The sequence below is a fragment of the Varanus komodoensis genome, unplaced genomic scaffold (assembly GCF_004798865.1).
Source record: "Varanus komodoensis strain SLA01 unplaced genomic scaffold, ASM479886v1 scaffold7_3, whole genome shotgun sequence".
Taxonomy (NCBI): domain Eukaryota; kingdom Metazoa; phylum Chordata; class Lepidosauria; order Squamata; family Varanidae; genus Varanus; species Varanus komodoensis.
In genome coordinates, this window is record NW_025336480.1 from 19,674,828 (window position 1) to 19,701,642 (window position 26,815).

Genomic DNA, 26,815 nt, shown 5'->3' on the forward strand with positions numbered 1-26,815 from the left:
ATTCACAATGGGTTGTTGTATCATATGAACCTGAAAGCAATTTTATTGTGGTTTGCATGAGCAGCACAAATCCTTTGCTGCACCCAAGTGGAAAAGTGACAGCTTTTCCACTTGGGTGTAAATATTGTACCTGCTAAGCCATCCTTTAAATGAAAAAATGCCCCCAAATTGTGTAAATGTATTCAGAATTTGTTGTTAGTGTCAGTTTTTCACAAGTATGCATCTACAGCTGCCTGATCGGTGTAGTTTTGCTTGATCAATTTCCTAGCATGTTTCAGCTGTGAAAGGGAGCAGCTAAGTGGAGTAGATAGCAGACATGGAAAGTGGCAAGAAGAGGCTGCATATAGGCTGACTTGTACACTGCTGGTAGGGTTGTTACTAAGTTAAGCAAAAAGTTTTGAAAAGGGGGAACTGACAAAAGTAGGTACAACAAAGCAGGAATAGTATCTCCCATTCAGTAATGTAATCTTCTTCATCTGAAATGACAGTGTCAGTGTTGAACTGACACCTCTCATGGTTTTTCAACCTTTACCTGATTTCCAGCTACTTCAGAAAGAGGAAAAATTAACTTCCACCCTGCTTCTCCTGGCTCCATTTTGGAGTACTTACTTCTGTTATTACCACAGTAAACAAACCAATGAACAAAAAACAAAGATGTATGAAAAAAATGAGAAAAGATGGAAGATGGATGTCATCTATATGTGGAGTTTTACCTCTCCTATTCTGAATGAAGGTGAGACAGTGGAAGTGCTAAATTTTTGCTTGAAATTAGACTAGATGAGAGTCAACGGACAGACAGAGGTGTTCTTGGTAGATAATCTGTTCAAGGTGGAGGTGGTCAACTTATTTTGGATGGGAATGCAGTCTTTCAGTCTAGAAGCACTTTGTTGCTAGAGCACAAAATTTTTTCAGTGGCACAGAAAACCTTTTATTGGTAGAGGCTGATGCACCAGCTGTGACATGTTCTGGTAACCTCCAGGATATATTCCTACAATGAGTGGTACTTGGGGCAGCCTTTGAAAACTATTTGGAAATAAATGTTACTTGAAAATGTAGGCACTAGCAATTGTGTTCATCTACATGGCTAGGGACTGTGGTACATGAAGGATCACATATTCTCACACGAGTCTGCCTGTACACTAAGACTACCTTCAGAGGCTCTCCAGGTGGGATGGTTGATAACCAGAAGTAATGCCCTCTTGTTGTGATACTCCACTTGTGGAATTCTCTTTTCAGCATGGCACTTACATTCCTTAGTTTTAGTAGCCAGGTGAAGATCTCCATATTTTCTCAAGCCTATTAAATGCTGATATATTTTCAGCATTCTGCTGACAGTTTCAATGCTGCTTTTAATAGCTTTATACTTTATGATCATTTTTGTTTATTGTCTATCTAGACTGTAAATCACCATTATATATATGGAGAGAGACAGGGAGGCAAACTACCACTGTATTCTCCAATTTTTGAAATAAGGAGGTTTTCGCATACAGGAACTTTGGTTTTCCTCCAACTGCAAACAGCTATATGGTGGGGGCCTTATTCCAATCAGAACCATGACAGGGCAAAGGTGAAAAACCCCATTCCTTTGTCCCTCAGTCCAGACTCACCCCCTTTCCCATACACATATTATTTATTTTTTTCCTTTTTATCATTTGCAAAGATTAAAGAGGCAACTAAAGACACAAGAGAGCCATTACGGTGTGGTGGTTAGAGTGTTTTACTGGAGACCTGGGAGATTTGGGTTCTAGTCCCCAACTGGCTACCTGGGTGTTCTAGACCAGTCACAAACTCTCAGTCCAACCTACCAGACAAGGTTGTTGTGAAGATGAAATGGTGTATAAGCCACCTTGAGTTCCTCACAAGAGGGATCTTATAAATGCAATGTAAATAGTCTAGTCTAGTCTGTTATAATCATAGTCATAATCTACTTTGAACCTGAGAGTAATTTACTGAAATGCAGTAGTTGTCTTCACTAGCACTAGCCCCTTTTGCATAGTTAATGAACACATATTAGGAAAAGGTGTAGGAGGGTATCTTATTACAATGTATTTTTGCAATATTGCAGAAAGGAATAGGTGTGGGAACTGAGCTTGTATTTGAATTCAAAATGAAGAAATATATCATAAACATATGAAGTTTTACTGTAATAGTGCTTAAAGGAGAGGTTTGCTTACAGTACATTCTGCATCACTCCTTGCCTTCTGAAAATGAAAGTGGAGTTAAGCTTACATTTGAACATGGAATAAAGAATAAATATCCTAACATATACAACAGTGTTCATTCTACTATCTTTATTTCCAAGATATATGTACATATTTTTCATTTTCTCCTTTGAAAAAGGTTTCAGCCATAGAATGTTCACCTGACTCAGCACTTCAATATGCATCTCAACTTTAACAGAGGAATCTCAATTTTTAAGCATCATACTTCATAGCAGTCCGTTTTACATCTTCCTGGTTTTATTGAAAATAGGTGTATGCAGTCCAGCTATGCTATGTATATGTATAGCTGGACTGCATACACATATACAGAAAAGAAAATGGCCTGGTGACATATACCAAATTTTGACTATTACATTACAAACTTACCAAAAAAGCACACACTTATTAAAAAAAACAACACCAGATTGCTATGCAGGCAAGTTGAAGCAACGGCCTCACTTAAGCAACTGAAAGACAGGTTAATTAAGCAGCTTTTTGTGGAACAAAACAGCTGTTGAGGGAGACTCCACTGAACAGCTGAAGATTCTCATAGTCAAATGATATCAAAATTAAGTAGAATCAACTGTATCAGAAAAGCGACCAGTAGGAAATCTCAAGTAGCAACAAGGAGAAAAAAAGTGTAAAGGCCTTCTCAACCGCAGATCTAAACTCTTTTCACCCTCAGTTTTCAATATGTAAATCTTTTAATAGTAAGTGAATGAGCATGATAGCATTATAAGGCTGTTTCCATATAACTAAGGACACAATCCAGTGGAGACATGTGCAAGCCTCCAAAGTTGGAGGATTACAGACATCCTATGCAGGGTAGAAGGAGTGTAGAGGTGATCTTTTCCTCCACACTTACCCCGCCCAAGAAGGCTGATCCATATGAACATCACTCTTTGAACCCCTTTTCTAACGTGGGCATCTGAAACATCCTATGGCAGTTTAGAGGCTCTAAAATAATCAAACAAAATATAAATCTGCTGTTTAGATCCTTGTAAATGCAGTTCAAGTACTATTTATAAAATGTAAACTAAATCAGAGCAACCTCTGCCATTTTTGTTGTTAATGTGGTAAATATATATTTGGATAATCTTCTGGAAGGTTATGAAAGCTCTACCAGTTACAGCAGATGTCCTTTAAGGTTTTGTCCTAGTAAAAACGTTAGACACAGTCACACGCTTCCAGTTTGTACTGCAACCTTTCAAAACTTCAATTTATCCTTATGTCGCAGTTGGATTAGATAAAATCACAATATATTCCCAAATTGATAATGTGAGTTTATAGCTCCGCAGAGTTTGGCTAGTGTTTATAATTGTCCTTAAAATATAAATGAAAAAGTTTTTGAATCACTACAAAACTCCCAAGAAGTTATATAGACTACTTTGCAGATGATATAAAGAAAAAACAACACATACATTAAAAAAAAGACAGTCCACATTGTGAACTGTATCATCCATCTATTTCCCCAAAACTGATCCCTCCCTATCAAAGTACCACAGAGTATCATTCCCTGCCACAAGGTGCCAAAAAATAACTAAATACTTCCATTGCAACCTCATGAAGCATCAGGAAGCAAGAAAAAAACAGCAGAAACATTTATTAAAATCATTGACAACATCCCAAGAAGCCAGAAATGCTCAAAAAAGAGTATTTTAAACTCAGCAATGCAATACTTTTCCTATGATATGCTAAATGCTTAGAAAGCTGATCCTCTGGCCTTCCAAAGCCAGCAGCTGCTAAACCACAGCAGTGATGGTGTCAGGTCTTCATTGTGTAGTTGCACTTCTATGCATCCTTAGCAACACAACTGAAAAAATACTACCTGAAACAAGAGACAATATAGGAAAATGGACACATTCCTACAATGTACCTGCCAACTCTAGTATCACTCATTTATTCCAATGCAGCATTACAATTCAATGATACTCCCATGCACAGAAGTCATCAGGATGTCATTTGGTAACACTTAAAAAATACAAAGCTCAACCACAATGCCTAACCCTGTCTCTCCTGTCCAAAAACAGATGCCTTCTGCCAGACGATCCAGGATTCTCCTCACAGAGGACCTTGAATCTCCTTGCAGATCAAGCATTCACATTCTGAAACAGACTTCAAACAACTCTTTTTACAGAGGAATAAGGATAACTCTGGGAAAGAAGGAATGCCATTCTAATCACCACCAGCCATGAATCTTAAATTTAGAAACTTGAGCAACAGAAAGGTGTAAGTACTGAGAAAAGCAACTGTTTTGCAAGGACAGTGATGAGAAACATTGACAGGAAAGGAAGCATATTATGATGGCAAGTATTTGCCTACTCTTAGCTTGCTTTCATAATGTGCTATTGAAGGATGGTTGATTGCTGATAGAATACACTACAATGGTTATCTATAACCAAGATGATCCTCCTCCGGAAATATGTAAAACTAACAAAATTTGGGGTACAGTTTGCCCAACATTGGAGGAGTGAAGAACCACCTATCGACAAAGTGATCTTAAAAAAGATCTTGGACTGTGCAGAAATGGACAGATTGACTTTGTCTCTGAAGGAGCAAGAGGATACATACTGCTGTCAAACCTGGAACTCTTTTTATTATTGGCTAGAGAAATGGGACTATGCATAGATTTAAATATGTTTACGGATTGCTATAAAAAAAAAAGTGTGGGGGGCTGATCCAGTAGGTCTGATGTCTCTGATGATTGATGTTTTTTAGTTTCTTTTTGTTAGTTGGTAGAAAAATAATAATAAAACTTACTTTAAAAAATTGGGGTACAGTATGCTCCAAAATCACAGAAGGTAGTAGTATCCTAGGGGCTGCCCAAGAGATGCTCCCTAGCCCTATACATCACATCAAAGAATTCCAGCCATGCCCAATACTGGAATGATCTGATGGGGAGTCATCATTGAAAGAAAAAACACCGGCCCAGCACTGAAAAGACCCAAGTTTGAGTCATGGCTATGGACTCCCTGGAGAAAGAACATCAAAGAATTACACATGCATGCACTTGAAACGAGTTAATTAATCAGCCAATCAGAGCAATCAACACATGCACTAACAGTCTTATTTAGATAACTGTACAGTGTGCTCATGCCATCAGACACAGCTTCTTCATGAACACTGGTTTGATTGCTGGAATCATCTGATCATTTTCCAGACATTTTCTAGTTATCCATTTGCCCATCACCACCAGCAGCACCACCACACCTCATGGCAGTAACATCAATTGATTCATCATGCAAGCAGCAACAGAAAGGAAGAATGCAGAGGACATCAATCTGCTCTCCTGTGCAACTTGGTGCTTGATCCAGTAGCAAGTCTATGGGAGAAGAAACAGACCTTTATGCTATCAGTCTACAATGCCCAATCCTTTCTATGCTCCATCCAGAAGACATCTGAGACAAGCAAGAATTGGAGGAGATGTTCTCCAGCAACCATTATGAGTACAGTAAGGCAGTTGAAACAGTTTCAGCTTTTCTGAACAGAATTAGTAGTGAACTGAGTTCTGATAACAACCACAAGAATATAAAAATTCTACATTGTGGGGTTGATGCCTGAAACCTGTTCCTTAGAAAACTGCATATCCATGCAAGGTACTACTGCATCTGTTTCAATTCTGTCTGGCAGCCTGAGAAGTATAGGAATTCAGAATGAAAGAAGGAAATGGAAGCCCCACACAAGAACAACTGGTCACTGTTGCTGTGGGCCTTGCTTTTACACACAACACTGTCTAGAATGGCTCCCAATAGGAATAAGAGTAGGATCTCACTGTTAATCTGTTAAGTCACAGAAAAGAAGACTTTAAAGTGTGCATAGATGTGATGGCAGGTGATAGCTATTAATGGAGTTAAACATAAACAACATTTAGAGCACAAACCTACACAGGTTTAGACAGAAATCATGCCCTGCAATTTCCAGCACACCCCTACCACCATGGGGTTGGTATTAGGGTTGTAGGCAGGAGGTTGTAGGCCTTTTTTCTGCTAAACATGTTTCTCCTTAACATCCTTTATTGTATTAACAAGTCACACTAACATGGTGCCTAGAAGTCAAATACTGAAGAAGGGAGGGAGGGAGGGAGGGAGAAATGAATTCAAATAAAAACAGAATGATGTACTAAAATAGTTTTAGCAATTGCTAGTTTAACAAAGGGGTTCAATTTTAGATCCATCTACATGAAGGACAAGTAGAATTACAAGAATATTTTTGTGCAAGTAAAACTGTAGGTAGCATGAACATTATCTTAACCAAAGAAATAGCCTCAAAATTTTTTAAAATATTCTGTTTACACCATCAAGGAAACACAAGACACATGCAAATAAGAACAGAACAACTGTAAAGAAATTCTGATCCAAGCAGGTTCACCAAGTTTTTATCCATTCCCTTTAGTATCTTATTCATCCCCTTCAAACCACACTGCCTTTATTGTTAGACTTTCTCAGTCCTTTCTATTTGCATTTATTTCATAATATTGGATGGAAATGTATTTACATTCTATAAATGCAATCCCTTGAGTGCTACCTCTTGAACAAGCCCTCACCAAAATGAAATAAAGGAAATTGTCCAGGGTAAAGTATGGTACGGTTACAAGCTAAAATACTATTAGATAAAATACCATTAGTAACATTAGAATTACCTATTGGTGGCACACACTGAAATTGATTCTACTGAATTGTCTTGATTTCATCATTGATGTCATTTGTTAATACATAAATTGCATAGCCAAAATATCACTTGTTCATACTCGTCCTACTGCTCAATTTGACAGCCACATCAGCACAAATGGTTGTGCATATTACTTGATAAGCAAGTCCTAACTACGCAAACATAAGTAAATTTGTATGCAAGAAAATGAATATATAAATACCAAAGTAAAAATGTTGACATTCGGGATACCTGGAAAGTACATGTTTAATTTTGTTAACTGGCACTTGTGAAATAAATTGCATATATTGAATTCTTTATGGTTATATGCATGTTCAAACCAGAGCACTTCAACTAGGTACTAAAAGCTGAAGCAGCCAAATGCTATCTAGTTCAGTGGGACTTGTTCACCACACAAGAAATACTCAAAACCTCTGTATGCCTTAATCTCTCCAAAGTTTAACATGTTAGTGTCTTGTAATTTTATGTGCATAGTCATCTCCCACAATGGTGTGTACGGGGTAGAACTGGATGATCCAAGTACTGTTATCATTTTCGCTCTCTCTAGCCTTCAACATTTTGTCACATTGTCAATCTATGACCTCAGTCCCAGATGAGGCATTAGAAAAAAAAAAAATTTCCAGTATCCCTTTGGCACTCTTTGGGATCAAGGGTTTGTAGCACAGCACCTACAACTGGGCTATGGCTACTCTTTGAAGGAACATTTTTAATAAGAATCTTGTTAAGCTGACAATAAAACAAGTTATTTAACTTCACAGCAAGGTTGTGAAGTTCTGATGGGCCTCTTAGCCTTCCTTCTCCCTCTTTTATGGATCTCTCTCCTCATTAAGAACCTCAGCAGAATGTGGCACATCCCAGAATCCCAACCAGGGTTTTAAATAAGTTGGTGGTGTTCAAAACGTTTGTTTGTTTGTTTGTTTGGAAGGCTTCTATGCTGCCCCATTCGCAGAAGCCTCAGGGTGGCTCACAATAATAAATAAATAAGAGCAGTATAAAAGAATATGAGTCAACCTGGCCCGAAAAATAAAATAAATAAATAATATCAACAATTAAAATAGCATTTGAATAAAAAGGTCTTCGCCTGGCGCCGAAAAATAACGATGGCGCCAGGCGGACCTCTCTGGGGAGCGCATTCCATAGGTGGGGCGCCACTGCAGAGAAGGCCCTCCTCCGAGTACTTACCCTCCTAATATCCTTCACGGAGGGTTCCCGGAGAAGGGCCTCTCCTGCTGATCTCAAGGGGCGGGCGAGCAAAGTAGCATGTTTTTAACAGTCAGGTTAAATAGCAATGGTCTCAAGGGAAACTGCTTATTTTCCTCTGTCCATTTATTCCTTTTCAGATCTTCAGTCAGTTACAAGTCCATAAAAAGACACATCCCCCTATGGGAGGGATCCTCAAACTTTTCCACCAGAGGGCCAGTTGAAAGGTGCCTGTGCTGGGCACGGACCGGAAAGGTGGTGCTGGTGGGGCATGCAGGTGAGGCGAAGTGAGGCAAGGTGGGGGCGGGTATGTGCCTCAATACAGTGGCGGGCGTGCAATGCAGTGGCTTCCTCGCTTGGCCATCGTTTTCTCTGAGCTAGTCCAAAACGATCTCTTCGCAAGCAAGCTGCTGCCTCCCCACATGGGGGGGGGGGCGCGAGGCGGGTGGCAGTGGGCACACATGGCAAACCCCTGAAGCGGGCTGGATAAATGGCCATGGCGGGCCAGATCCGCCCCCAGGCCGCAGTTTGAGGACCCATGCCCTATGCTATAACTACTTGTTAGCTTAGTAGGTTTTGTTGACTGGTTCTTGTCAGAAGCTTCTCAGAACATCAAATGGCTCACTTCTATATGCATGAGGTGTTCAACTAATTTTAATTTTTTTTTTGTTTAATAATTGTAGGTCCATCATTCTAACAATTTTCTTTGACAGAAGTTAGGCTCAGTGTACTGTCATTCGAAATATCCTCTTTTCATTCTTAAAAGTTGTCTTCTTTTTAATTAACCAATAAGGAGGGTCAGTTTTAGTCATTAGTCCACTTCGCATCTGAATAATTTAAGAGAGTGTGTTTAATTTGTCACTTAGTTCTAAAACCTGATCTCTTAACTATCTGATACACAGCATTGCTAGAAATGCCTACTCAGGCAGTAAGTTTTAGTGAGTGTGATGGGGCATACTACCAGATGAGTGTAGGGATTACAGCCTTAGCCCTTCAGGTTCCCTTCCTACAACAAACTCTGTATCTTGTTCAGGAGTATTTTAAACTCTTAACAGTATAATCCTGCACATGTTTATTCAGAAGTATGTCTCACTGTGTTCAGTGGGGTTTACTCATAGTAAATATGCATAGGACTGTAGCTTAGTGATTGTGAAACAGTATCATCTTATTGTTGACTTGTACTTTTCCAACTAAAAGAATTCATGTTGAAAGGTAAGACTAAATATTATCAGAGTTCAGTAGAGAAATGTTCATTTCAAAATGTACAGCTATGGAGAATTTGATTCATTTACAATAGGGCTTGCACTTGCTGCTTGTAGAAATTTAGGGTAAATATTAATAATATTCTTCAAAGTCCCTGGCACTTTGTAAAGCTGTGGTACACTTCAGGATATTCCTGTTCAACATCAAGGATAAAAAGCTAGAAATAACTTTTAATGAGTCAAATACATGAAACATAATTCAAGAAAAAGCTGTTGATTAGAATGCTGAATCACACACTGTAAGATGCCAACCTGTTCACACTTTCGATGCTGCTAACAAGGATGCAAGCAGATGCTTTCTTTATACATTATATGGATATTTATGTAGATACAGAATACAGATGCATGCCTACAATGGCCTCTCTGCAGTTTACTTCACTTGACAATTAATCTAGTTGGGTAATTAGTGTACAGTTTCTGTCACCATGATGTACATTTGTAAGCAAGTGTTTTCATAGGCTATCCTAGGCATGTCTACTCAAAGGTAAGCACCACTGAGTTCAATTGAAGTTACTTCCAGTTAGGTGTGCATAGAAATGCAACCCCAATATTCTGAACAGTTTAAATGAAAATACAATGCTTCTACACAATTGTCTTCCTGTTTGAATATAGCTGTTTCTACCAAGAAAGATTTTAGCAGGGTCTTGCATGTTTTTCTTGCTAAAATAAACATGGCATTAAAAAATGATCTTACAGAACCACTCCAGCTGCATGTTTCCCTACCAGTTAACTTCGTCCCTCTACATCAATCATTGAACAATTGTTCAGCTCTGATCACTGAACACTGCAAGAGCATGTCAAAACATTTACCTGACAGACATATTTGTTCTTCCATCTGCTCAACACACACTGACTGTTTTGCATGAGTTCCTAGAATACAACAGAAAACAGTGTGTAAATAGCTGTACACATTTCACTTACAGCTAAAGTGCTTCTGATTTTCAAGGAGAAACTGTCTGACAATCTAAACAAAGATGCAACTGTTTTGGATAGTCCACCATACAAAAGCATATTTACCACCAGAAGCAATGAACTTTGATGAAAATTAAAGCTGTTGAAAGAGATCTGAAAACCTGGATTAATTGTTACTATGCCTGAAATTTTCTGAAAAATACCTCCAACTCCTTAAGTGTGTCACGCAGCTTTTCTGGACGTTTGTTCTTAAGTACCCAAGGATAATCTCGAGCTAGCAAATAAAAAAACATGGGAAGCATATAAATGCTAAGTAACTGTAACCAACATTAGAATTTACTTCAATTAGTATTTTTAATATAAAACAAATATTTAAAACAATGAAACATCCAAGGATGAACATGATCCTGAACTGTGTTGTTCCAATACATTATAAATATTATCCTTCACACTTATTTATAATCCAGACTGTCTTCCTTAAAGTAGGTTAGTTCTCACTCACAGCACAATCCTATGGCTACCAGACAGTGTCCTTTCCAGTTGTAAGATCAGAAAATTGCCTCAACCACACTCAGATCCTGCCCTCCCCTACAACCAAGCTGATTGCTTTTCTGAGGAACTAACAGTGACCTTGGAGAAGGGCTTCTGGGGACACTGGAGCGGGGCAGGGAAAGGAGGAAACCAGCAATGCCTCTCCCTCCTTCCCTCCCACTTTGAGTACTGCACTTGGCTAGCCAAAATCAGGTAAGACTTCTGCACAGCAAGAGCAGCAGCAAGGCCACCTCTACCTCCATACTCTTCCCAATGTTATATCTTATATTATGGCTTCCACTTGACAGAAAGAAATAGCCAAACCTAGGTAAAGGTAAAGGTTTTCCCTTCACGTTAAGTCCAGTCATGTCTGACTCTAGGGGGCGGTGCTCATCTCCGTTTCCTAGCCCAGGGAGCCAGCGTTTGTCCGCAGACAGTCTCCGTGGTCATGTGGCTGGCATGACTAAACACTGAAGTGCATGAAATGCTGTCATCTTCCCACCGGAGTGGTTCCTTTTTATCTACTTGCATTTGCATGCTTTCGAACTGCAAGGTGGGCAGGAGCTGGGACAGAGAATGGGAGCTCACCCCGTCTGCGGATTTGAACTGTCGACCTTTCGATCAACCAGCCCAGCGGCTCAGCAGTTTAAACCACCGCGCCACCTGCACCCTATGAGCCAGTATATGCAATATGCAAATAATAAATACATTCAAGTTAATTTTTAAGCAAATTTGTGTATTACTTGTGTGATCTCAGATTATGAATTAGATTCTAATAAAATTAGCTATGACTTTAATCCTACTGAAATCAATGGGACATGATTATCAAAGTCTGGATCTAAGCATATGAATGTGCACTGAAGTGATTTATTAAGTTAAATACCTTTTAATTTTAAGTTATTTCTTAACAATGTTAAGTCTTTGCCATGATGCTCAGTCACGTGTAGTTTTCCCCCCAGTCATTTACCAAAAGCAGTATGGAGACTGCAATCTTCAGTGATTCGAGCAGAGTCTCTTTAATCCTTTCCATGCCAGTATTGCTTCTACCTAGCAGTATCTTCCTACCAGTTACATTTCTCCTTGCAAGGATAATGCTATAGATATCTATACCTTTCCCACTTCAGAAAGATTTCATCCTGTGAAAGTGATACTGAACAGAAAAAAACAGGCAAAAGTAAAAAGTTACACTGCCCCTTTTCTCCCAAGCCACTCCTCTGTTCCAGAGAACCTTCAGGTTACGGGGCGGCATAGAAATGAAATGAATAAGACTGGAAACTATTGATTTTTTAATGCTAAAGGAAAAACTAGACAAAGAGCTATGCTGAATCAGGCCAGAGACCTGACTGGTCCAGTATTCTGTTCACACAGTGACCATCCAGTTGCCTATGAAAACCCTCTCACCTCTGTTTCCAATATGGAGGTAATATTGAAGTAGCTATCTGGAGTAGCAGCTACTGGTACCCTTATTCTCCATGAATTTGACTAATCCCTTTTAAAGCTATCCAAAATGATGTCCATCATTACAGCCTGTGGCAGCCATTTCCACACATTCATCATGCAGCATGTTAAGAACTGTCCCCTCATCTTCCACAACTGTACTTCATTAGATTATTCTGGGTTCTGTAAAGGAAAAAAGTATCTGTATCCCCATTTTGCACACAATGCAAAATGATATACATCTTTACTATGTTGCCCTTTGCTTCTCTTCCTTCCTGATGGGGAGCTGCTCTAGTCCCTTTAATATTTTAGTTGCCTTTCTGCATTTTTCCAGCTTTTCAAGATGCAGTGACCAGAACTGCAACATGGTTGCAGCACAGATTTGTATAAGAATAGTGTTATACTGGCAGTTTTATTTTTCTTTCTTAATTAGATTCACCATGAAATTTGCCTGTTCCACATCAGCCATACAATGGGCTGACATTTTCATTAAGCTTTCTACCATAATTCCAAACTCTTTCTTGGTCAGTCACTGCTCAGACTCCATTAACATATATGTGAAGTTGGGGGTTTTTTGCTACAATATACCTCACTTTACACATGCCTACACTGAACCATATTTGCTATTTTAATTACCATTTCCAAGTTTGGAGAGATATTTTAGGGGCTCTTCATAATCTGTTTCTGTTTTAACTAGTCTAAAAAGTTTGGGGTCATTGAAAATGTGACCACTTCACTCCTCATCCCTAATTCCAGATCATTTGTGAAGAAGTGATTTATGCCTAAAGTTAATTCATTTACAGTATCAAGGAAACTGAAAACAGCCCTTACATTCTGCTAACTGCTGCTTCTGACATAAGTAGCCAAAGTTCACTTGTGTATCTAAAAGAAGAAAAAAATAAGAAAACTTAATAAACTTGAATTATTATTTTATATTTTTGAAATATATTTAGTAGGGGAAAAGTTTAAATGCATTCCTATCCTGGACAGATTAATTTTGTTGTGAAGTAAAAGTTTAAACAATCCTAGAAGACAGGCCTATATAACCCTGGTTTTTGTCTAAGCTGATAGTGAACTGCATCTGCAACTATAACCAAACCAGAAGCTGAATTACTGTCATCAAACTTGTGGAAGCAGTTTGGGATGCCCACACAAGTTACCACTTTAACCTGGACTAAAACAGGAAGTAATTCTAGCTGAAAAGACCTTTTGGTCCATCCTGAAGCTTCCAGGATTAAAAGGATTAATCTGATAAAGAAAATTGATCATTCACTCTGAAATGCCTATTTCAAATATCAGGTAAGGAGGTTCCAGGAAGCAGACACCAATGCACTCTTGTGAATTTACAATGCCCTCTGCTGGAACTCCAAAAGATAAGATAGCTGGAATACCCAGTATCAATCTAAAATATCACATTACATTTAAAACATATTTTCACAGAAGGAGGTTAACATTTTAATGTATAAACCATCTCTGTTGATTCAGTACTTAAAAATAATTTAAACCAATGGTTTAGTTATAATTAATTGCAGAGAAATTCAGGCTGCACAGAGAACATATTCATAGATCACAGTAAGACATGTTGCTCTTTAAGCAAAAAAAAATCCAATTGGGATTTTTAGTTTTAAAACTAAAAATGTGTAACATTCCAAGTAAATTTTTGAGATATCAAGATCTTTTCATGAGGCAACATATTACAAAAAGTGGGAAGTGAGTGGTGGGGGAGATTTACCTTCTGCTTCAACCATAAAATCTTCATGGTCAGAATCTTAAGATGGGGTTTAAGAGGTAGCACAAGTTTCAATACATTATGGCACAATTCTATGCAAGTTTAGACAGAAAAGGGGCTTATAATTCCCAGGATGACCCAGCTGCTGGGATTTTAAAGTTTTCTTTTCCTGTCTAAACTTGTATAGGTTTGCACCTTAAGGCTCTATTAGGTATTATGCAATTTTCAGGTTACACTGATTCTTCCACTTCTGATGACATAAAATGTAGTTGTTACTCATATTTGCGACCAATGATTTGTAAAATTTTACTAGACTTAATGAAGAAGGTTAAGATATTTATATTAAGATATATAAAATATATCTATTTCGATCTGAGAGCTAAAACATCTGAAATGCTGATTTTTCAAGGGTATATACACATTTTATCATTATAAAACATTTGTACGTTACCTGGTTCCTTCTTGTCATAATAATGATAGATCCCAATGTCTTTGTCTACATAATGATGGAAACATAATTATTGAATTACTTTGGCACTTGAAATCAAACATACTTCTTGGTGGTAAAAGTCTGTAAACTACTGCATGATAGAATTGAGATTTAATGTATGCAGTGCCCCATTTCTGTCACTGAAATAAATAACTTTGTTTCATCTTTATAATAGCTTGAACACTGGGCAAGGCCCTAGGAAAAATATGATGCCCTAAGAAATATGAAATACTTTCACAATTGGTGTGCTATATTGTTTGGTCAAATGCATTGCGCAATTATATTTTTGGCTGACTGAAAACACAGCATTATTGTTTCTATATATATGAAGGGGAAAAGAAGGATTCAAATAGCAATATGTATTAACTAGTAACTCTTTTGGAAATTGACTCCAAGTTATACAGCAAAATTTTATTAAATAATTTGGAGGACTGGGAGTCTTCTACCTATATTATCCATTCCAAACAAGATGGTTTTAAGAAAGGTCAAAATACAATCAATCATTGATTGACTCTATTTTTTAGCTAACTAAAATAAAGTGGTGCTCAAGTTCGGGATTGGGATGAATCTTTAACTGCTAGATTGGAGGTCATCTCCCCACCCGCCCCCCCCAAAAAAACCTCTTAAATTTGTAAATTTTACCTTCTGGCATACCTGCTGCCTTGATAGGGCAGAGGTCAGGTTTCCTTCTATAAAAGCCCATATTCATCATTCTCTGATTACTGGAGAATTTTAAAAGATTCTTCTGTTAGGGGTTTGCCTAAATTGAATACTAAATCTTGGAGCTTAAGATAATGTAATTTGCTCCAATCATAGGTTACTTCAATTGATGTATTTTCCACTTTTAACTTCCAAAGAGAGACTTTGCAAAAGTATTTTAGTCACAGAGTTACTTGGGATAGAAAGGCAATTAATAATTCAAAATTCTCAAAATGGTGCAGGCTTTATAAATACAATCAACAAAGAGCTGCTTATTTGACAAAGCTCACATATTTAAAATGTGAAGCAAGCTTTCACACCTCTGTTTTCAAATTATGCCAACACTCATGATTGATGTCAGGAAGTAAAATTTCCTTATCTCAATGTCTATGTACCTGTGGCATGTTAGAGTCCGAAGATCTAAATTTATCCAAGTTTTATTTTTTGTACCTGTATGATAATACCATCCCAGAGAATATTTTTTATCTTAGGTCTGGTTCAGATTTTACTGTAACTTACATAGTTTTTCTCTTTGCTTTGCTGGGATCAAGAAGTATATGCAAAATTTATTATTGATAAAATGGTTGAATGCTCTGGGATAGCTGCCTTAATCTTTAGATTAAAATTATTGACATTAACATGGATTTTAGATTAACTAAAATGATTCTTAAATAATAAATAAAAAGTATTCCAGTTTTAAGTATATTTGCCTGACTTTTTTGTGAATATTCCATGGCCCGAGCAGGAATAAACAAACTTAACTTAATGTATACAGTCATATGTATACTAAATGGAGATTCTGACATTCTGTATAAGGGTGTAGGAAGTCTCCCTGCACATAATAAAAAGCTAAGTCTTTCTTTGGCACATTTGCAAGGCTATTTACGTATTTACTGGATAGAAATGCATGGCTGGGAGTTTCATATGCAGTTACACTCCAGGTCACTATTCCAAGAGAGGAAAGCAAGCATTGTGCAGCTAAGGGTATCCAGCGCAGTAAATTAGGGACAGGCAATGAGACACAGAATTGCTTGGTATTTGTACAATACAGGCATCTTCCTTCCTGTACCCTTTTCTGAATGAAGCTTGAGAAAAACCAGTGATAGCATTTTACAGCCCTGGGTTCTGCAGAAACATAGTACTGCCCTTTGGAAATAATTTCTTTCCATCCTGCAACTTAAGCTACTGAAAATTCATTGCAGAGCAAGCATTAGCATTTTTGTTTGTTTACTTAGAAAGTCAAGAAATAAGCAGTAGCACTGTGTGGGTGCAGAGCAAAGAGAAGGCTTTTGCAGAATCTGAAAAGTGCAATATATCATATGTTAAATGAGGTTAGATACTGACATGACTTGATAAATTTCTTAGATTTAAAAACCAGAAAATTACTAACATCTGATTTACCTTCTACACATAAGGTGGTCTTCAATGACCAAACATGCATTTCTGAGAGAAAGACAGTCATCTGAAGTAGTCCAAAGGTGATTCTGGAGCAAAGGTGACAAAGGAAAAATATTGTTAACCTGGAAACATATATTAATCTTCCTTATTATTAAACATTGATAAAAGTAGCAGTAAGTGTCCATTTTTTGCAGATCTTCTCTCTCTCTCCCTCTCTCTCTCTCTCTCTCTCTCTCTGTGTGTGTGTGTGTGTGTGGACACATATATACACCTACTTTTCAAATTCCTAGCTTAGTCCTCTGAGAAAAGGCTTTGCTGGCAGTGCCTACTTGCATACAACAGGAGCATATTAGCATATTCTGTTAGGACCCACCCAAAGAGGAGCAAGAGATTTATATGCATAAAGGTGCAGCAGTTGCTTTTCATAATATCCAACTTTATAAATCAAAATGATAATTTGTTAATATATTTAATCACATACAGTTTTCTGTTCTAGGTCTGCTGTTAAAAACATCCTGAAGCTTATATTGCTTACTTGGATTTTGAAAAACTTCTGACAAAGTCCCTCACTAAAGACTCTTGCGCAAGCATAGCAATCACAAAATATCATACCTCACCTTTCTACCAAAACTGGCACTCAGGGCAGCTTGCAAAAACAATTAAAATAGATTAAAACAATACATTATTCATTTTCATTTCTATACAATCTATTAGCCTAAACTTGCATTAAACTAAAGCAAAAACATAGCAATTACAGAATAAGGCAGCACCTCCCAAACCTACTCACAAGCCAAAGACCCAACAGTGAAAGGGCAATAAAGAAAGAGCACACCTAGTCTCCCCTTAGGAGGAAGTTCCAGTCTAGGAGTTGCTACCAAAAAGCTCTTTTCCATTTTCACCAAATGTATTTTGAAAGTGGTAGCCTTAAAAGAGCTTTTCTAGAAGATCTTAAGAATGCACATATTTGTGTGGAAGAAGGTGGTCTTTCAGGTAGCCTAGTCCCAAGCCTTTCAGCACTTTATAGGCCATGGTCACTACTTTGAATTCTGCGCAGAGACACACCAGTAACCAGTAATACTGTTGTTAAAAGTCATGCGGTCCCAGTAACTGGCCAGAGTCAACAATCTGGACATCATCTTCTGGACAAGCTTAACTACCTGAGCAGTTTTCAAATGCAGCCACATGTAGAGCATATTATAGTACTCCAAGCAGATATTATTAAGGAATGGGTGACTGTGGTCAGATTAGACATCAGCAGGAGCAGGCACTGCACTAAGTTTTAGCTGTGTAAATACAGTCCTGGCCAGAAGTGAGACCAGGGCATCCAGGTTCAGACCTAAGTTCAGGAGTATACCCCAACTGTGAGCCTGAGTCCTCAAGTGCTGTAACCTCAACCAGCACAGGTTAAATTCCTATTCCAGGATCTGTTTTCTACTGACTTGAAACACCTCTGTCTTATCTGAATTAAACCTTCAATTTGTTTGCCCCTATCTAGTGCATTACTGACATCAGTATTAGAACCGGACCAGGTTCCTTGGGTTTAAATGGCGAGAGTGCCATGAATATACCAGTAATTCCAAAAGTTGCATTATTCAAATGGATCCCTGGAGTTGAAAAGCCACTACATGTTCCAGCAATATATGCTTTCATGCATTATTGTCTGATTAAAGTATAGAAAGCAGAGAGTAGGAATGGACAGTTCACACACTGCAAATGGAAGTTAGAACTGGGATCTTCTAATGTTATATATTTAGATCAGTACATAGTGCTTGTTCAGAAACTATAGTTAAGGGTCAGCAGTGAGATGGTCATGTTTCAGGATGTGAAACTGATTAGGTTGGGAAGAACAAGAATGATCTACAGGGAATAGCAAAATAATTTCTCCAAATACTCTGAACTGGTAGCAAAACAGCAAATGTGGTTCAATATAAATATGAAATAATTCATCTTGGGCAAAATCCCCTCTGTTCAAATATGTGCTGATACAGTCTGAAATGGCAATGGCTAACTAGGAAGGAGATCTTGAGATCACGGTAGGCAACATGACAAGTTCCATGCTAGGCATTATTCAGGACTAAAACCACAGCAGAACCATCTTCAGTTGTCCCCACTACCCCAACTCCAAAGTCATCTAACAAGTTCAGTTACCTCTCTCTTCTTAACAGCCTTTTATAACTATGATACTTGAATGTTGCCTCCTGTGCTATAGCTATTGCTGTTCTATATCAGGAGCTTGTTGCCTTCTACTGTAACTTGTTTTAAGAACATTTGTTGAAAAGTAGGCTCCATGTTCACCTAAATAAACAAAGAACATTGCGCATTATGAAAGTAAGAATGGGTGAGGGGGGAATGAAGAAGAAAGAGTGAGAATGGAAAGATAAGAAAGGGTGAAGAGGGAAAGGGTGAGGAGGCAATTTGAATTTCCTAAAGATTTTTCACAGATTACAGTAATGAAAATGCATCTTTTCTCCTGCAACATCTATTTGAATGCACATCAGATTTCTTATTCACTAAACATTTAACACAAATACTAACCCTTAGGACAAACAGTAAGAAGAACAGGCGAGAGCAACCCCATTCACTAATGGAAGAAATCCTGAAGTCTTCAAGTGTATTGCTATAAAGATGGGATTCATTTTCTGTTATCCATGCTATAGTCAATTAGCGATCAGGAGTAAGCCAGCAAAACATTTTCAAATTTGTTTTTTGAAATAAAGAATAATGAGTCTTTGCTTCTTTTTTTATGACCAATCTCTCCTTCACTAAGGAGAGTTGCTCCTTGAACTATACATGAAAGCTGAACATTACATTTCAGGCTCTACAGTAAATTTTGGATCCAATAAAAAGATAGGTGTCCAAGATACAAAATGCACAAATGCCCTACATTTAATAAGCAGATCGTGTACAAATAATTTTTCCAATACATGGTAAAACAGAATATGGTACCTACAGAATAAGGTGATAATTATTAATAACAAGCTGTAACCGTATCAAGAATTTCTATAGTTCTGTCCCCAGTCCTGGTTTCATCAAAGATACTGTTCAATGCGCTACAAAATAAATGTGCATAAACATATTACAGGAACATTTAATTAACCAGTATCTACTAAGGCCTACTATAGTCACAAATATTATCTATCCATAACTGGCACTAGATCAGTGTGGATTACCTCTTATCATCTATCTGCCTGAATTCTGCACATTTGGAAAGATGTGCACCTACACTGGTCTAGGAAGAACCGCTGACCACTGAAGTGAAACAAGAAATATTTTTGTCTATTGTTATTTCTAAAGCACTTATAACAACTAAGCAACTTGCATAAAATGCCCATCTCTCTCTTAGACTTACAATCTTAGACCTAAAGCCAAAGAATGAAAAGCAGTGTTCTTGTGGAACAGAGCTTTTCATATTCCCCAAGGGTACCCCTGAAAATTCAGGCTTGAGGCTAGAAACCTTAGGGAGTGGTGTGAGATGCCATTAAGTATAAGAGGAGGGGTTAATGAAAATAGCAAACCTGACTGGAATTACTTTTCTGTTCACATGTTTGGACTCTTGCCAAAAAGCTCTGCTTAGCACCAGAACGTTCCAAAGACTGTTCTGCACAGGTGCATAACCCAAACCTGAGTCTCAGAGTCCAGGAAGAAGAATCAAGGAATGGAAACTGTAATCCTGGGATTTTAGAAAAAGACACCAGACTTATGAAGAGAACACAAAGGTAGCACAGATAGAAAGAAAAGCAGATTAGCAGGAGCAAGTGAATGAAAATCTTTTTCAAAAGTAAAGTTTAATAGAATACAAGAAGAGAAAACTACTGTCGAGAGCAGAAAAGAGAAGAAAATGGTCACCATAATAAGTGGGGACAGATTCTGAAAGGAAAAGAATTCCAACAAGAAGAAATTTGGAAGAAAAAGAAGAAAGGCCAAGCAAGAATCTTACAAGGTTGAGTGCATTAGAAAAATAGTTTTCAAAGAGAAAAAGGACACATTTTGGAAATATTAGAGATGGAAAAAAAACCCAAAATTTAGCAATTAAGAGGGTGGTGGGGGGAAATGTTATGAGCTTGAGCAATCAGGGAAAAAACAGATTTAGCTAAAAGCAAAAATGAGAGAAAGAATTGGGAAAGGGAAAGCAGAAACTGTTTTATCAGAATATTTAAGATTAAAGAAGTAATCTGGTAGGAAAAAGCAGGGAGAATATAACTAATTCTGTTTAAGGAAAGAGAACTAAGAACATCCTGAGGAGAAGATCATCAGCATCCTAATTTCATCTATGTATTATCTATGAATTTGCACTTAAAGTTTCAGATTTTGGCACAATTTTCCTTCTATCTTCAGGATAAATGTTTGTTGTTCTTTCTCATTCATTTTCATTGACACAAAGAGCGAATGCGGTGTAGAAGTTAGAGTGTTCAACTGGGACTTGGAAGTGAGAAGTTCAAATTCCCACTAGTCGTAACATTCTCTGGATGACCTTGAACTAGTCATCAAATCAACTTTCAGCCCAACCCTACATCATAGGGTTGTTGTTAGGATAAAAATGTGAAGGACCACATATTCTGCCTTGAGTTTCTTCGAAGAAAAGTGAGATATACATGAAATAAATCAGTAACAAATATTAGTTCTTTTCTACAGTCAAGGTTCAGTTCTTCTCTCCTAAATACCTATTCTCAATTCCACATTTGGGTGGGAGGGCAGGAGAGGGAAGATGAATTCTCCCTGGCTCCTCCCTTCCCTGAAATCTTTTTAAGCTATTTTAAATGTTTGCCAGTATTAGCATTATAAGTGTGTCTTTTAATAGCAATGTACTGATAAATATACAACCCAACATAGTCTATATTGATTTGAAAGCCACACTGACATTCATATTGCCAGAAAAGGCCTAACTATGAACTTGTATAATAATCACTGAAAAGAAACACATTATCTGATAACCTAAGAATAGCGGCATGAAAATCACACACTGTAAACTTATTTCCATTTGCTGAGAAGTTGTTTCATGCTCCACTGAATTAATTCTTCACATTTTTAAGAAGTCTGAGAATAAGTCCTATCTTTTGCAATACAAGTGGTCATGTTATAGCTACAGAGCTTTCAATTTTAAGACATTTACCTGTGTAACTGTGCTAAAATTTGTATCATATGCTTAGTATTTTCTTCTGGGTATACAGGTAGACTTAAAAACCTAACTAGATCTTCATTTTTCACATACTGAATAGACTCCAGTTTCCTAGGCCATTAAGTAAAATACAAAATATAATCAGTTCTACAATTCCATTTTAGGGAGTTACCCATAATACAATTTGATAACTGCTCATGCAGCCAGAATTTTGTATTATACCTAATATTCCTACCAAGCTTAAAACCTTGGAGCAGTTGTGGGACTGCAACTCCCATCAACTCTAGCATGAGGGAACAGATGGGTTTGCTGCCCATTACTAAGCATCTCTCAAGTGTTTGGTGGTATAAGTTGATTCTTCCTGGGATTTCCTGGGAATCTCATGCCATTCAGCATGGCAAAGGCAGGACAAATACAAACAGGAATGCTCAAACTGATGCTTTCAGCTGTTATTGCTTCTATGTGGCTTGCTCCACCAGCCAAAATGAGCATTGCCTGAAATGATGTGAGGAGATGGAGATAAGGGGGAATAATAAAAGGAAGACAGGAGAGCAAGGAAGGAGGTAGCTGACAAGATAGAATTCCTGAAAGGACAGTGGAAGAGCTGGTTAGAAAGAAGGACAAGAAAGAGGAAGGGAGGAGAAAGAAAGGCAGGTTGCTTACCTGTAACTGTTGTTCTTTGAGTGGTCATCTGTGTATCACACATTATGGGTACTGCGCCTGCACAGTGCCTGTTGCCGGAAAGATTAAAGAGCTTTAACAGTTTTTGGCAGGAACTCTGCGCCCCTCCCCTCACCCGTAATATAAATGGTAGGAGTGCCCGCCCTTTCCTCAGTCAACTGAAAACCATCCGTTCACCCCCAGGTGGAGCTGGCCAGTATTGAACCTGGCTCATAAGGGAGAAAAAGTATAGAAACAAAATACAAACTACACACACACACACACACACATACCCAGTCATATAGTATACCCAGGCACTGACACCAAGTGGGGCCGGTAGGCAGGTTGTGTGAATGCATGGATGACCACTTGAAGAAAGACAGTTACAGGTAAGCAACCAGCCCTTTTTCACTGGGGTCTCCCTGCATCACGCATTATGAGTGATTAATAAGCTTATACCACACCCGGAGGTGGGACAGTGTTGTCACTTGAGAACTGTGGAGAGGACGGCGTGGCCAAAGGAGCAATCCTGTCTGGCATCTAAGAGGTATTGCTTTGTAAAAGTGCATGGAGTAGACCATGTGGCTGCTTTGCAGGTATCTTGCAAAGCGATGCCCGCACGGAGGGCAGAAGAAGCAGTGACAGCTCTTGTGGAGTGTCCTTTTGGAGTAACACATAAGTCCAGTTTTGAAAGGCGATAAGCCAGTTCAATCATCTCGATGATCCATTTCGAAAGTCTTAGAATACTAATAGGAGTTCCCTTGTCATGATCTGAGTATTTAACAAAAAGCCATTTGGTTTTCCTGAAAGACTCTTTTCAGGTTTGATAGAAGGCTAAACATCTACGGACGTCCAGGCTGTGTAGAGAGTGCTCAATCAGTATCGACGGAGCAGGGAAATAGGCCAGTAGAACAATGGCCCGATTAAGATGAAAAGGAGTCCCAACCTTGGGCAAGAAGGTTGGATCGGTGTGCAGGACTACTTTCTCCTTGTGGAAGTTTACATATGGAGGGTCGACACAAAGGGCACACAGTTCACTGGCTCTTCTGGCCGATGCAATAGCTACTGAAAATGCTGTTTTCCAAGTGAGAAGGCAGAGATCCATTGTAGCTAGTGGTTCAAATGGAGGCTTAGTGAGAGCCTGTAGGATGATAGAGAGGCTCCATGTCAGGACGACCAACTGAGTCAGTGGTTGAAGGTTTTGCAGTCCTCGTAGAAATCGACACACAAGGTAATACAGAGGAACCTCCAATGCATCCTCGATTATGATGACGTGAGATAGCTGCAATATACACCTTAATGGAGGAAGGTTTAAGACCCCCACAGTGTAACGAGAGTAGATATTGTAGGATGTTCTCTATGGTAGCAGATTGAGGCAGAAATTGGTTAGCAGCAGCAAAGGAGGTGAAGTGCTTCCATTTGGTATTATACGAGCGCTGTGTGATCGCTTGTAGTGCAGACTGCAGAATAAATTGTATGTCAGGGTGAAAATTCGTCGGGTCCGAGGCAGATGTCGGTACCAATGTCTATACTGAAGGCAACATTGGTCTGAAAAGTCCTGATGTAGAAAGAACAGGCATCGATCCCAAAGAAGGTGTATGTATCGATCCAAGGAAACTGTCAGTATCGATGCAGGAGGAGAGGACAATTTTGACGATAAAGACAGAGAAACAGTCCATGAATGAGCCAGGCAGTGAGGTTTAGAGAATGCAGGTCCGGATGTTGTATGGCACGCTGTTCCTGAGAAGATGGGAAACTTGAGGTAGATGAAGAAAGTTGTTATGTGATAGTTGAAGAAGAACGGGGAACCACAAATGATGGGGACATCAAGGGGTGATGAGAATTCCATTAGCGTTGTCTTGCTGGATTTTGGCTATGGCCCTCATTATTAGTGGCATCAGTGAGAACACATAGAAAAATTTTTTCTCCCACAAAATCATGAGCGCATCCCTGATCAAATCCAGGCCAATGCCCGCTCAGGAGCAGTACATCCTGCACATGGAGTTGCCGTGAGTCACAAACAAGTCTATGTCCAGTGTTCCCCAGAGTTGACAAACTTGTCAATCTAGCTCCCACTCGTGCATCGTTGACATGTGTCTGCTGAGGGAGTCAGCTTCCTCGTTGTCGGTGCCTGTGAGATGGACAGTCTGTCTTTGCATTAAACAGTCCAGAGCCATCAAATGACATATTTTCTACACGTTGCTTGGTTTCTTGTGGCAGGTTACCCAATCTCAGCCAGACATGATGGCGAAGGGCTACGGCAGCGACGAGAGCCATGGAGTCACAATCAACATGATGTCTCACCATGTTCAGTTGTTGTCTGGAAAGCTGCATTGTCTCCCTGATGAAGAAGCAGGCCAGTTCCCTTTAGCTGGTCCAGGAGGAATGCAGTGAGGAACTCGATCTTCTGCCAAAGAAAAAATTGATACTGGGCCATGGTGGCCTTGTAATTCAAGATCCGAAGATCAAGTCCCATTGTGGCGTAGATCCGGCGAGACATCATGTCAATTTTTTGACCTTGTTTATCAGCCGAAGTCAAGTGTTCCATAGTTTGCCTGCCCTGTAAAGACTCAATGACTATTGAGTTCAACTGTGGATGTTTTAGCAGGAACGGGATGTCTTTCTCTTGAACTTTATACATCACCTCCAAACATATGGTGGTGGGATGAGGGTGATTCGGGAGCTGCCATGTGTCAGTCATCGCCTGTCGAAGGTTAGTGATAAAAGGCAGGTTGATGGGTGAAGAATCCTCTTTATGAATGATGTCGTAGATATTGTCTTGGTTGGCACCTATATGTTGTTAAATGTTGATCTCCAATGATTTTGTCAATCATGTGAGTAGCTCAAAGAAGCTACCCTGGGGGTCACTGGAGACCCAGGACCTTGGGTGGAGATAATGGCATCTGGAGAAGTAGAGACTTGTTGGGAGTCCTCCAAATCTGAGTTGGATACATAAGGTGGACTAGATGAGGACCCATTGGGAGACGCTGGTGGATGGGTGAGCACTGCAGATGTTGACAGGGTGTCCCTCAATACCGAGTGAGGGGTGGAGTGATGGGGATGCATTGGTGGTGGGTAGTATCTGTATGGGGTGGCAGTAATCCCACGGATAGGGTCGCTCCATACAGTCGGGGTCAAATTCTCTGTAGAGGAACCCAGGACCACGATGGATGTGGTGTAGAAGGCTGGGGTGGTAAAAGGGATGATGGGCATTAAGGTGCCCTTGGAGAGCCCTCTGGAGTTGATTGCCCCACAGGCATAGGAGTGGACAATCTCGCAAGTGGATGATCTGGTCCTGACTGGGGAGGAAATTCATGGATCTCTCCATGGGAAATTGAAGCTCTCGCCAAGGGATTGTAGCAGTTAGGACTGGAATGTAGTGAGGTTGTAATCCGCGGAGGTGACGATGGATGTGTTACCTGCATAACTGATTGACGGCTTGCTGGTTCAGTTGGAACTGAAATCAGAACTGAGTTCGGTGTGGCACTTGGTTCAGAGCAGGGCACTTTGTCACGCTTCTTGTGCCAACAGTTGGATTTGTTGGGTTTGTCCTTCTTAGGACGCTTTGGTTTAGATGATTTCTTGGACCTGACATGTTTTCTCTTCTCCTTATGTTTGTGAGGAGAAAGAGAGAAATATTTTCCATCTGTGCTGACAAGATCCCCTTCGCATGAGCGAGGGCAGATGGATTTCGGTGGTCCTAAAGCCGCGGAGGAGCTGGCCTCAGCGAGTCCTCCTTCATGGTGACCAGTGCTTAGCCCCATAACATTTTGCACAGCCTTTTCTTGTGGTTTTTGCGAGCCTGCCTGGTAAACGACTGGCAGTGGCTGCACTTGTCAGTCCTGTGACCTTCTCCAAGGCAGAAAAGACACATATTGTGAAGATCAGTGGGAGATATTTTGGCTCCACACTGTGAGCACTTACGGAAGGCTACCCACTGTGCCATCGAGAAGAAGAAGGAGAGAAAGACAGCGAACAGAGGTAGTCTGCGGAGAGGTAAGGATGAAGGAATTATTATTTGGAAGGGGTAAAGAGAAGGGGGGATAGAACAAGAAATAAGGGTAGGGTTAGGTAAGGTGAACAATGGGATTTAGGGTTGTATAGTGAAGTTTAACAAGAAAGAAAAAGTTTAAGATTTGTAAGAGTAATGATTGAGAAGATGAGCAGAAAAGCAAGAAAAAGGCCTGAGACACAGCGAACAATGGTCGCAAGCGGACTGGGGAAAGGGTGGGCACTCCTACCATTCATACTATGGGGAAAAGACACGGAGTTCCTGCCAAAAACCGTTAAAGCTCTTAAATCTTCCCGGCAACAGGCACTGCACAGGTGCAGCATCCACAATGTGTGATGCACAGAGACCATGATGAAGAAAGTTGGGAAACAAAAAACAGAGGATAACAAGGATAATATTTGAATGGGGCAGTTATTTCACAGTATACTTAGGATGACACTGGCTGGAAACTGTTTGGCTGGGGAAAGAGTTTTCCAAACTCCAGTCACTAACCTTAACTT

At 39.3% G+C, this 26,815-nt stretch overlaps 1 protein-coding gene across 7 annotated transcripts in view; it reads right to left on the minus strand.

Annotated features, from left to right (window-relative positions):
* LOC123035809 (WD repeat containing planar cell polarity effector) overlaps nt 1-26,815 on the minus strand; it is a 234,238-nt gene that overhangs the window by 164,480 nt on the left and 42,943 nt on the right. For 4 of the 7 annotated variants that reach the window (XM_044454420.1, XM_044454416.1, XM_044454422.1 and 1 more), the window contains 5 exons: nt 16,531-16,613; nt 14,392-14,436; nt 13,043-13,093; nt 10,447-10,517; nt 10,142-10,201 (listed from right to left, as the gene is read on the minus strand). In XM_044454420.1, the coding sequence (XP_044310355.1) occupies nt 10,142-10,201; nt 10,447-10,517; nt 13,043-13,093; nt 14,392-14,436; nt 16,531-16,591 (288 nt within the window). In that variant the 5' untranslated portion in view covers nt 16,592-16,613. Of the gene's footprint in view, nt 1-10,141; nt 10,202-10,446; nt 10,518-13,042; nt 13,094-14,391; nt 14,437-15,072; nt 15,138-16,530; nt 16,614-18,675; nt 18,823-22,306; nt 22,375-26,815 lie in introns of those variants that run through there. The other 3 variants (XM_044454417.1, XM_044454418.1, XM_044454421.1) reach the window with 3 other exon arrangements.